The sequence below is a fragment of the Arachis ipaensis genome, chromosome B5, assembly GCF_059453495.1.
Source record: "Arachis ipaensis isolate K30076 ecotype BB chromosome B5, ASM5945349v1, whole genome shotgun sequence".
Taxonomy (NCBI): Eukaryota; Viridiplantae; Streptophyta; class Magnoliopsida; order Fabales; family Fabaceae; genus Arachis; species Arachis ipaensis.
In genome coordinates this window covers 103,766,761-103,779,388 of record NC_142440.1, presented here as the reverse complement: position 1 = coordinate 103,779,388, position 12,628 = coordinate 103,766,761, and the positions used below count along the sequence as shown (strand labels likewise).

Here is a 12,628-nt window from a genome sequence, read left to right as displayed (position 1 = left end):
ATGCGCGAACCGTGCGCGTCCGCGTGGATGGGAGATTAAGGAAGTAGCGCGAGAGCGTCACATGCGCCTGCGCGTGGATGGGAGATGTGGGAATGGGCGCGGACGCGTACAGTGCGCGTCCGTGCGGGTGAGTTGGACCAGAGGCACAAAAGTGGCCCAGAGTTGGAATAACTCTCGGGTCTTTGGCCTGGGTGATGCAAAAATGCATCGACGCGCGCGCACTCTACGCGTCCGTGTGGATGAGTTGATCAATGATGGGGCGCGGAGGCGCCAAGTGCGCCTACGCACAGGTAGGGAAACGCAAGGGGCGCGGACGCGTCACGTACGCATCCGCATGGCTTAAGGCCCAGAGTTGGCCCAAAAGTGGCACAACTCTCTGGTCCTTGGCCCTGAAAGTGCGAAATGCACAGCCGGCACGCGCGCACTGTGCGCTTGCGTGTGCTTGGCTTTTTTTTAAGCACCAAGAAGAGCTCATAATCCTCCCAACCTCTCTAAAACCAGATAAAATGTAAAATCAAACATATTTTTGAATTTTGGGAATTTTTCAAGCAATTTGAGGAAACTTGCAATCCAAGCAAAAACTCAAATTCAAAGAATCATCCCTAATTAAGGCATAGAGTGTATAAACAACTTAGCAAGCAAGGCAAAATATACTAAGGGGGTAAGAAAGCTATATACAATGGAACCCAATTCATTCATTCATTATATCTACAAGAGAATGGAAAGAGTTTACCATGGTGGGGTGTCTCCCACCAAGTACTTTTAGTTTAAGTCCTTAAGTTGGACATTTGGAAGGCTCCTTGTCAAGGTGGTTTATGTTTGTATCCATCCTTGAATCTCTAAGAGTGCTTGTCATTCAATCGGTCGTCATAAGTCCAACCATCTTTACCAAGCATGGGTGAGGTTCTTTCCAAGATATGAGCTCCCAAAATTGGTTTTCATGTTGTGATCCAGGGTCCCATATCTTATCTTCGCACCCATCTTCTAGTTGATCGCCTTGATTCTGTCCGGGTGACAAGAAAGCCGAATTCTCATGAAACCACCAAACTACCCTCCTAGACTCATTTAATTGAGCACTACACCAATTCATGCTCTTCAATTTTGAGCTTCCAACCATAATGAGTCTAGATTTACAACGCCAACCACTAGACATCCTCCTCTTTCGCTTAATTCCACAAAGCGCCCTAAGTTGGCCATTCGTTTCAAGCAAACCAAATTCAAGTGGGATAATAAAGCTAAGAGTTAAAAGTTTTACCCACTCAAATGAAGGATTGGATGACAACCTAGGTGGAGGGGTTCCCAATGATCTTGATAAAGCACGCTCCACTCCCGTCAATCCTCTTCTAGAGGCTACCATCACTTGGTAAGGTTTTTCAAGTTCTACCTCTTGCCAAGCTTCGTCAAGTTCACATTCTTCTTCACCAATTTCTTCTATTTCTTCCCCATCACTCTCATCATAGATAGGAGGTCTAGTGAAGTCTACTTTATCATCAAGTCCAAGCATATTGGGGAAGGACTCTTCAAACTCGAAAGTGTCATATGTTAATGCGGAATCATCATATACAAGGGAGCTTGTTGCTTGGAACACTTTTTCCAATTCTTCTCTCACAATAGGCCTTGGAGGTTGCACATCCTCCTCAACATTACTTTCTAGCCCACTGGGAGAAGGCTCAACAAGATCGTCAAGGGGATTGATCAATGTGGGCAAAAAATCACTAATGATGGAATCCACTTCTTGATCAATTTCCTTCAACTCTCTGTCTACTTCTGCAACATCACTTTCCTCTTTAACATCCCTTCCAGACTCCGTGGAAGAGGGCTCTTCAACTTGAGATTCCTTTATGTGCTCCACATATCCTAAACATCCACCCACTACTTCCTTTCGCTCACTAATCTCTTCCTCCTCCTCTTGTTGCACTTCTTGCTTTAACTCCTCTTTCTCTCCATAGAGCTTCAAGTTCACTCCCTCACTAGGCTCCTTGATTGTTTCTCCACATTCGACAATGGGAGTACTTAGGATGCATGAGCTTAGGTGGTATGTTAGGTGACTTACGGCTTCTACCATGCTAGCCTTCCTTGCTCTTAACTCCTTAAACTTATTTTCATCCTCCCCTTGACGCCTTAAGATACGAGATTCAAGGTCTCTCAGTTCTAACATAAGGGTTTCATCGGGAGGTGGTGGTGGAAGAGAGATTTCATTATTTGAGGAAAGGTTGTTGTAATTGGAAGGTGGTTCATATTGGTAAAATTCTTGAGGTGGTGTGTGTGGACTTTGTGGTTTATGGGAGTATTGGTGTTGGAATGGTGGTGGCTCTAGATATGGTTCATATGGTGGTTGGTATAGTGGGTATGGGTTAGGGTCATATGGAGGTGAATGGTGGTGTGAGGCATGTGAGTATGGTGGAGGGCTATATTGAGGAGGGGGTTCATTTGCATATGATGATTGTGGTTGACAACCACAATGAGGGTCATCACACATATTGGATTGGTATGCATTAGGATTAGGATTATACCCCCAAGAGTTCGGAGGAGGTTGTTGCCAAGAACGTTGTCCACAAGCTTGGGGCTCCTCCCATCCTTGATTCCCAAATCCTTGATGCATATCCTCATTGAAGCTTCCATTTCCTACAACATAGTTAAAACCACAATCATAGCCAAAAGGATGAGAATTCATAGTGTCAAGAGAAAATAATAAAAAAAAAACAAAAGCTAACAAGAAATAAAGGAAACTAAGTTCTACAACTAGCAAAACCAACAAGCAAACCAAAAATCAAGCTATTCACAATATATACAGTAGCCAATAACATAGCACCATTGCGATCCCCGGCAACGGCGCCATTAATTTGATTGCAAAAATTGTTGTCGGTCTAGATTTTCTTCCTAAAGAAAGGAATTACTTCGTTGTAAGCATAGCTCCAGACCAACAAACAACTCTCACATCAAATTAAAATATGATTTTGTCACAAGTACAAACCCCAATGAAAATTAACCGAAGTATTTAGACTCCGGGTCGTCTCACAAGGGATCGCAATGAAGTGGTCAATTATTGGCTATAAATGGGCAAGGGGGTTTTGGGTTATAAGATGAACAAGAAAAAGTAGATTAAGCAAGTAATTAAAGAAAGCAAGATAAAGAACTCTTGGCTAAGACTTAGGTAATTGAGATCACTATCCTTGTCAACAATTCAAATATTGATAATTAAGAGGAACCGAGCTCATTAAGTCTACTCACTAAAGCCTTAAGTATGTAATGACTACTCCTAGGCTTGGAGCACATCAAATGGCTTGATCAACATCAATCCATAAGTTCCAATCTAGCTACTAATCAACTAGTAGTAGGGTAGAGTCAATGGTTATCAATTTGATCCCCAAGGTTCTGGAATTACCGATTCAATGAAGCCCAAGGACTCAAGATCACTCAATCCCCTTTAGCCTAGGCCAAGGGTCAAGAGAACTACTCAAAAACTATAGGAAGCATTATATCAAACATCTAATGTGCAAGAAAAGTAAACATCACAAAATGATAAAATTAAGAAAACCCACGACTATCATAAGTGAGAAATCAATAATAGTAAGTAAGATCAACATAAAAGAAACATAGAAACACGAAATTGCATCAAAAGGAGATTAGATCCGACAATGTTAATCAACAAGCAAGAGACCAAAATGAGAAATTAACATTACAACTAAGAAAATCAAGATGTAGAAATGAGAAATTGTAAAAGAAACAAGATGAAATCAAGTAATTAATTCAAGATCCAAGATAATTTAACCTAATCCTAACCTAATTCTAGAGAGAAGAGGGAGCTTCTCTCTCTAGAAAACTAACTAAAGGCTCATGTTGACTAACTAATTGCTCCCCCCTTGCTTGGACTTCAATTCTGCATGAAATACACTCAGAAACAAGTTGGATTTGGGCCTGGGCAGCTCAGAAATTGCCCCCAGCATTTTGCCTTTAAGTGGGTCACGTGTGAGTATCGGCGCGTACGCGCCATGTGCGCGTGCGCGTCAATTGGCTGTTTCTTCATCCGCGCGTACGCGTCATGTACGCGTGCGCGTCTCTATCCGAAGCCACTTCTGCGCGTGCGCGCCTATTACGGGTGCACGCCCATCGATGCATTCCCAATTCTTGTTTCCTCATGCATTCTCCACTTTGTATGCTTTTCTCCTCATTTCTTCTATCCAATACTTGCCTCATGAACCTGAAATCCCTCAACAAATATATCAAGGCATCGAATGGAATTAAAGTGAGTTAAAATCACCAATTTAAGGGCCTAAAAAGCATGTTATTTTACAACTAAGCACAATTCAAGAGAGAATTGCAAAACCATGCTATTTCATTGAATAAATATGGAAAAAGGTTGATAAAAAAAAAGATTTTCTTTAAAACTATACATACATTCCGATGTCCAAGTCAGAGAGTTAATGAGATAGGATTTGTGTGTTTAGGTAGAATTAAATCATACCTTGGGATTGAAGGGACTCTCCTTTTATACGTTTTGCCAGGTTATCTTATCTTAGTGGGAGGGGTCCATTCCTTACAATTCAAAAGGTGGTTGGGAGGAGAAGACGATCCCGAACCGTTATGGTGGTGGGAATCTTTTTGGGCTGGCTATGTTAGGCCTCAGAGGGTCTGGACGTCTGGTCCAGAACAATAATCAAGAATTACTGTTTGACTAGAGTCATAAATATGCTTTGAATTGTAATAAGTGTCGCTACTCTATATGTAGGTCAAATATCAGTCATCAATAATTATAGTTATCATAGTTTTAGGAGTTCAACTTAAAAAGATACTATTTACCATTCTAAAATCAATTATATATAAGAGATCATTCATAATTTTAAAAGAGTCCACTATAATATCATAACTTATAGTTTAGTATTTTTCGCAACTTATGCTAATTTAAGTGAAATTTTTACAAGTACACCATTTACTATTGAAAATAACAAACTAAAAACAATGTAAATTTAGAATAGGAGAATCGTAAAAATTTTATATCTCCAACTTATTCTTTCTAACAAAATATATGAGGCAAACACCTCATAACAATATTTTACTTATAATAAAAAATAATATTTATATTAACAATTTTATTCTACACAACAAATCGAGATACATTTGGTATTGACAACCTACACGGTATAGTGTATACACATTCACCCTGTCGTGTCCTGCTAACACATTTCCTAGTTAAGACCATTATTGCTGAGAATACGATTTGGTCATCCTAATAAAAAGTTATTCGTGCCTACAACTAAACTATTGGACACAAGGCCAATATATGCAGGCCATATAGTTAATTAATTTAATGTGGGAAATTGAATTTATTAATGAATGGAATTAGACTCTTGGTGGAGGAAGTAGCCAAGTGGAGCCGTCAATGAAACCAAGATTGAGGAAAGGTTGTGCCTCTGCATCACTTAGCTGCTTTGAGAATTTGGCGCGCCCAGCGGGAGCAGCTCCAGCTCCAGAGTTTTTATACTCTCCAAAATATAAAGTTCTGTTCATAAGAATGCACGAATAGTCAATAACTCATTTTCAAGATCAACATAGTTGGTGATTAAGTCAAATATTTATGTTTATAATAAAAGTTTAATTTGAAAATTCATATAATACTAGTATTTATGAATGAAAGATTTACCTATCATATTCAGTGTGCATGTTGTCACTCCAACCAACAGGATTGATAACACTGGTCATGGTGGTGTAAGCAAAAATGACTTTGGGATTAGACATCCATGCTCTACCCAAGTAAGAGCCAGTCCCTGTTCCGGTAACGTCGCAATGCACAAATGCGTAGGCTGTGTCCTGTGAGTCCATTGTTCTTGCTTGTGCCACTATCACTGTCATTCCACTGTCCCCAAGAACCCTCAACTCCGTGTTCTGCATTCCAAGATTAGAAAGGGTGCTCTTATATTTCTGTGTCTAAAAAAATTGTCTACACATATAATTAATTACTTTCGAGGCTATATTCTTGAGACATGTTGTGCTTGTGCATGCTTAGTAGTTAGATATTATTTGATGATTAGAATGCTTTAACTAATAAATAACTTCTTGCTTATAACGGAATGCATTAAAACATAATTATTCAAAAAAGAGATTAAGATTTTGTCAAATATCGTTAAAAAACATGTACCATAATTCCAAAGTTTCAAACTTCTTTATTATTGTTACCGTTATTTTTAGAAATTTTTTTAAATATTGGAATCATATTATTCCCAAATATGTTACCCTTCTATTGTGTGTTATATCGAGAATTTTAATTTTTTAAATTTGTTAAAATAATAAAAGAGCGACACCATTCTCTATTTTAATAATTAAAAAAAAAATAAAAACAACGGCAATGCCGTAGCCACTGTAAAATTTTAAAAAAATATATTTTTTAATAAAAACGTCAATGCGTTTTTTTAACTAACTAAAAAAACTTTAAACAAAAATGTTAGCGTCATTTTGTGTCTTTTAAAAAGTAAAAATTTTTTCTTAGAATAGAATAAAACTCACATAAAATCTAATAATCTAGTACATCTTTGACCAATATTAAAAAAAATTTAGCCTTATTTTTACATGTTTACTATTACTTCAATTTTAAATTATTGTTTTTTTTTTTTTTGCATATAAAAGTATTAATATATCAAAAATATTAGGAGATAATTAGAATTTATTATTTTCAATAATCATTTAGCCATCAACTCAATTTTTTTAGTTTAGTAATTTAACAACATATTTCATTCCATACTTTTTAAACATTGATAGCTATCTAATAGATAAAAACAATAAATTCTGATGACCTACTAGTATTTCTTTAAACATATTTTAACATTTTGTTGTTAAAAAAGTAAAACATTTTCTAAAGTAATTTCATGAAGGTGAATTCCCATTTTCATATAGAAAAACAGAGTTATTATAGTCATTATTATATTTACCAGGTACAATGACCTCCCGCTTCCGAAAATAAAATCGACGGTGCCTTGAACTAAGCAATTTTTGAAAAAATGCCTATGTCTATCGTCACAGATTGTGTCTTGGAATCCCAACACCTTGCAATTATAAAACGTTGCTTTGTCTCCTGAAATTCTCAATGCTACTGCTTGTGCTCCAGGCCTCTTTCCATCAGGTCTTGGTGCAGTATTCTGTGTATACAACCAATTTCACAAACAATAAAATGATCATCAAAACATAATAAGTAAATCACCTATAAAAAGGGTAAAATTGAAATGATTATAAGTGTTGGATATGTTTGGTTGGAGGGCAAAATTAGGACAAAAGCTTTTATAAATAAAACTAACTTTATGCATATAAAAGATGAAAATTTGTTATTTTTACCTATGAAAGTTTAGAATATTGTCAATATAAATCATCTTTCATAGGTAAAAACGAGTTCAGTTCGTTTATATTAAAATTTTTCAGTGTTTTTAAGTTTTATGGTTAAAAAAAAATATTTTACTCTAAATGAAATGTGTGTATGATGTAGATTCACACATTGAACTCGTGTACAAAATGTTTTTACCCAATCTAAACCAATGATACCCTAAATGCAGATTAAATATTCTAACCGAGATTTGGATGTTAGCAGCGACGAAATAATCAGATTCAACAATCAGCGTAGCACTGTCAACAGTGCCATATTGTTGTGCAGTGCCACCATAGGACAAGGTTGGTAAGTTCCCTCCAGGTGCGCCATAAAACGTGATGAAATTCTTGGTCCTTTCAATCTTGATCTTCTCATTGTAATTCCCAGCACCTATGGAGATTATCACCCGCTTGGCATTCCCGGAAGGGACGCTATTGACGGCGTCGGTGATGGTCTTGAAATCGCCGCTACCGTCTTGCATTACCTTAATGACTTTAGGACCTTGCTCGGCCGCCACAAGAGCAGGGTCCAAAGTGCTCTTTCTTTGTTCCAATGGACCCACATTTTGGTTGAACCATGATTCCAGTTGTCCCCTGTCAGTTGGAACTGGAGTCTTATCATCACACAGAACAACATTGGATGTTGTTAGGATTATTGTAACCATGACCATGAGAGACACCTTAGTGTTGGAGTTTCTTGGTTTTGTGGCCATTTTCCTCCTTATTTTAATTTTTTTTTTGGGAATTTTTTTTTATTTTGGATATGATTTTTATTTTTTATTTTTTTTTTTGGTTTGATAGTTGATTGATTGGCGATGCAATTTATAGGAAACGTTGAGCAAGAGAGATGCCTAATTTGTGACACTCTTTTTGGAGTGCAATGCATCTGATTCACCCATTTTTGGGTGATTAATAATTCAAGGATTCGAACTTTTAATTGGACGATGAGGAAATTGCATTGCAGTTTAGTTGGATGAGCATTCTTCATTCTAGTCGCACCAATTTGCAAGCCTTACATTGAAATTAGACTGGTTTAGTGATTCTGCACCATCAATGAATTAGGAAGCTAAGTGTATTAGTGCCTAATTTAGATTTTAGAGTATGTGATGTTGTTATCATATCTCTAAAATGAGCACAACAATTATGTGTTTATTGGATGCGCCATATTTATATAGACCATTAGATTTTATTAAATGAAAATCAAAGGCTAATATGAAAGAAGAATATTGATAGACTCTGATAAATACAAAATATCCTAGTACATAAATAAATACTTTAAATGACAATACTTTAAATGGCAACAGAATCTTTTATTCTTAAATAATTAAATAAAAAACATATAAATACAAAAATATGAATATTTTTTATTCAATATGATTATTTATTATACAAGAAATTTTATAATTTTAAAAAATTATATTAAAATAAAATTTTAAACATAACATAAAAAGATAAGATAAATAAAATTTTATTTTATATTACTTGACAAATAATTAAATTATTATATTTAAAATTTATTAATTAACTAATTTTGTTAAAGATATTATTATATAATATGTTAATGAGTTATAGCTCAAATGGCATAGTCTCCCTATAGTCATCTAAGAGGTCGCGAGTTCGAGTTTCTCTATCTTTGGTAAAAAAATTATTATATAATATAATTTTTCATCAAAATATTTCAAAAATATAATTTATTTAAAATATATATTATATATAATACATGAAAATATTAACCTTTTTATTTTTTTCAATTTAAAAAAACAGAATAAATAATATAATTTTAAATACATGTCTATCACATTATATATTTACTTATATTAGTAAGACCTAAATTAATCAAGCTTACGTAATTAAAAATATAACACATATAAATACAAAAAACATAAATATTTTTTATTTATTAAAATTAATTATTATGCAAATTATTTTATAATATTAAAAAATTATTTTCTATTTATATATATTTTGATAATTTTTTATTTTTAATTTTAAATTGAAAAAATATTATTTCAATTTTAGCACCACTTTTTAAGCGTTGATAAAATTATATATATATATATATATATATATATATATATAATAAAAAATATTATATATATTATTGCCCCCCATAATAATATTCTTGGATTCGTCCCTATATATATATGTATATTTGGAAAAGATATAGAAAAAAAAGAATATTGTTGTAGGCTTGTAGCCAATAATACTCAAGAAAGTTATATGAGGAACATACTCTCGAATTTTATTAGTCCAAAAATTTGAATTTCCTTATTCACATAAAAATTAATTTGATGAATTATTTGATATAAGTTTTTCTATATAATAAAAATTATATACAAATAAATTATAATGTAAGATGCATTACAAAAATATACTGATAGAGAATATATATTTAACATACAAAAAAAGTGTACTTTTTACTAACGAAGTGGTACACGTTGATTCTTCATATCATAAAATTCATCGATAATAGAATCTGTGTCAAATCTTTCAGCAATCTTCTTCTCAATGTAAATCAAAAGACAATTAGCAAGCAATTCATCTTCCATTTTGTTTCTGAGTCTATTCTTCACAATATTCATAGTTAAAAAAGATCTCTCAATTGTAGCAGTTGAAACAGGGAGAGTTAATATCAAGCGAATCAAATGATCAATCAAAGGATATCTTAAAGACTTTCCTGTCTTCGTTAATCCTTGACATAACTCTGAAATTGTGCACAAGTTAGTTAATTCAACATGATTAGGAACATCAAGTTCATAATGTTGAGCTTGCATTCTAATGTGAAATTTCTCTTGGTCACTGAAGTCACCTGGATAAAATCGTTCTACTAATTCACATACTTTGTTGACGCTGAAGAACTTATAATTATCTCTGAGATCTAAAGTTGAACTTAAAGTAAGCAATTCCACCATATTATCATTGAATCTTCCATTAATCTCTTGTAATTGTGTATCAATTACAGCCAGAAATAAATTAACACCGTAATGATGCTCTACTGAAATTTGATCAACAATTTTGCGAGTTCAGCCTCTTGTAGGAATATGCATTGCTTTCATATCAGGAACTTCAACTTCATGTTTCTCACAAAATAATATAACTTCTTTTATGAAAGCCTCCCAGCTTGATTCTCTCATTCTTTGGATTAAAGTCTTCGTAGTAGAAACCAGAGTTAAAGCATTCAATATGTCTTGATTTTTTCGTTGCAAAGCTTGACAAAGATCATGATTAACTTCCAAAATATTTCTCATCAAATACAAAATAAAGACAAATTCAAAGGATGTGATAGCATCATAAGCAGCACTAGCATCACCACGAGTGGAGAAATTACCTTCTTCGATGCTTTTTTCAAGAACTTCACAAGTAGCATCAAACATACATAACAAGCTACGTACAGAATTCAAATGAGACCCTCATCTAGTATCTCCAGCTCTTTGCAAAGTACCAATTTGGTTAAGTCCACTACCTATCACAATTTTATCATTGGCAATTAAGTTTGTAACATTATTTGCTTGAGCAACCCTTAACTGATCATGACGTTTAGGAGAAACAGTCACAACATTCACAATTAGTGTAAGTTTTGAAAAGAATTGATGAACATAACAAACTTCTTTGGCTGCAGAAACAAGTGCTGATTGTAATCGATGAGCAAGACAATGAATGTAATAAGCAAAAGGGCAATCTTTCAAAAATAGAGCTTGCAATCCATTCCATTCACCGCGCATATTACTAGCTCCATCGTACCTTGTCCCCTAAGATTTTGGACATCAAGATTATGACGAGAAAGAACTGATGAAATTTCTGTTTTCAATGTCAAAGAACATATATCAGAAACATGTATAAGATCAAAAAATCTTTCTTGAACCCAACCGTGCTTGTCTACAAATCTCAAAACCACAGACATTTGTTCTCGTTTTGATTCATCTCTTGCTTCATCAATAATTATACAAAATTTAGAATCACCAATTTCTTCTCGAATTGTTGCACGCACTTTTCTAGCAAAGATATGCAATATATCTTTTTGAACACCAGGAGATATATATTGAGCATTTCCAGGAGCATTTTCAAGGACAACATTATTAACATTCTGATTACAGGAAGTTAAAAGTTTAATTAATTCAATCAAATTTTCCCTATTCAAAGATCCAGAACTTTCATCATCGCCTTTAAATGCACATGCTTGAAATGCAAGCCATCGAATAGTATTAATAGATGTCTTCAACCTTAAACGGTTATTTGCAATAGTTTCATCACTATGCCTATCAAAAATTTTGTCTATATGCTTAGATTGAGCCATTAAATCATCACAATATTTCACACATAAATTATGGGGAGAATTAGGAATAGAACCCTCGTGACATACAAATGCACAATTTATCCCATTGTTTACTTTCTTCCAGTTACTAAATTCTAACTCTGAAAATGTATTTTTTCCATCATTGCGAGCAATATAATGTTTACCAAACAAGTAATAAGGCAAACAATAAGCAGCATCTTTTTCTAGTGAATATTATAACCAACTTGAAAATTTCTTAAACCAAGAAGATTGAAAATATCGACGGTGATTGTTATTACCAGAAGCTGGATAGCTAATATTTGTTGGTTGGTATGGCCCAGCTATTATGTATGCTCTACGAATCTTATCACGTTCATTGACATTATACTACCAAATTGGACGTCGCTTTCCTGGATCCCTTTCTAGTAAAGAGATATCAACATCTCTTTCTAATCTTGGTACTTTGGTTTCATGTTGATGTGTATTTTGAGTAAGATTAGAGAGCTCACTTACTTGACTTTCTTATGAAATAGGATTAGAGGGTTGACTTGTTTGATCTCCAACATTATCAGTAACTTTTCTCTTAAAAATTGCATCAATTTTACTTTGCTTTTTCATCATAAAATGTTCTAGTTTCTTTTTACCTGAAAAAAAAACTCAAATAATTATATACTTACATGAATAAACAAAGTCTAAGTATATTTTATTAATTAAACATCAATAATAATAATAATAATTTTTTCACTAAATCACTATCAATTTCATTAAAAAATAAAATAAAAAATAAGAGAGAATAAATCTTAAAAATAAGTAAAAAATTTGTCTATGTAAATACAAAAAAAAAATTATATTGTTTCATAATAAAACAATGTACTTTGTTAATTAATAATTTTATGTAATTATATAAAAGAAGTGAAAAATAAAATAAATACATTGCTTTAATTAATATGAATATGATTGAAATTTGAAAACTTCACTAGAGACTAAGCAATGGAAGTGACATGA

General features: G+C 33.6%; 3 protein-coding genes across 3 annotated transcripts; all 3 read right to left on the bottom strand.

Annotated features, from left to right (window-relative positions):
• Positions 1 to 5,114: 5,114 nt before the first annotated feature.
• On the bottom strand, positions 5,115 to 8,105 carry LOC107640774 (putative pectinesterase 63). Its single transcript, XM_016344274.3, has 4 exons — positions 7,554 to 8,105; positions 6,924 to 7,130; positions 5,642 to 5,883; positions 5,115 to 5,500 (listed from the first exon to the last, which is right to left on the bottom strand). The coding sequence occupies exons 1-4, from the start codon at positions 8,061 to 8,063 to the stop codon at positions 5,341 to 5,343; spliced, it is 1,119 nt and encodes a 372-aa protein (XP_016199760.1). The 5' UTR covers positions 8,064 to 8,105; the 3' UTR covers positions 5,115 to 5,340.
• Positions 8,106 to 9,770: 1,665 nt separating this feature from the next.
• Positions 9,771 to 10,262, bottom strand: LOC148565221 (uncharacterized). Its single transcript, XM_088487130.1, has one exon. The coding sequence runs from the start codon at positions 10,260 to 10,262 to the stop codon at positions 9,771 to 9,773; it is 492 nt and encodes a 163-aa protein (XP_088343256.1).
• A 111-nt stretch (positions 10,263 to 10,373) lies between these two features.
• On the bottom strand, positions 10,374 to 11,644 carry LOC107640775 (uncharacterized). The gene is made up of 3 exons (XM_016344275.1): positions 11,092 to 11,644; positions 10,793 to 10,978; positions 10,374 to 10,702 (listed from the first exon to the last, which is right to left on the bottom strand). Exons 1-3 carry the CDS (start codon positions 11,642 to 11,644, stop codon positions 10,374 to 10,376), a joined length of 1,068 nt encoding a protein of 355 aa, XP_016199761.1.
• Positions 11,645 to 12,628: the final 984 nt, after the last annotated feature.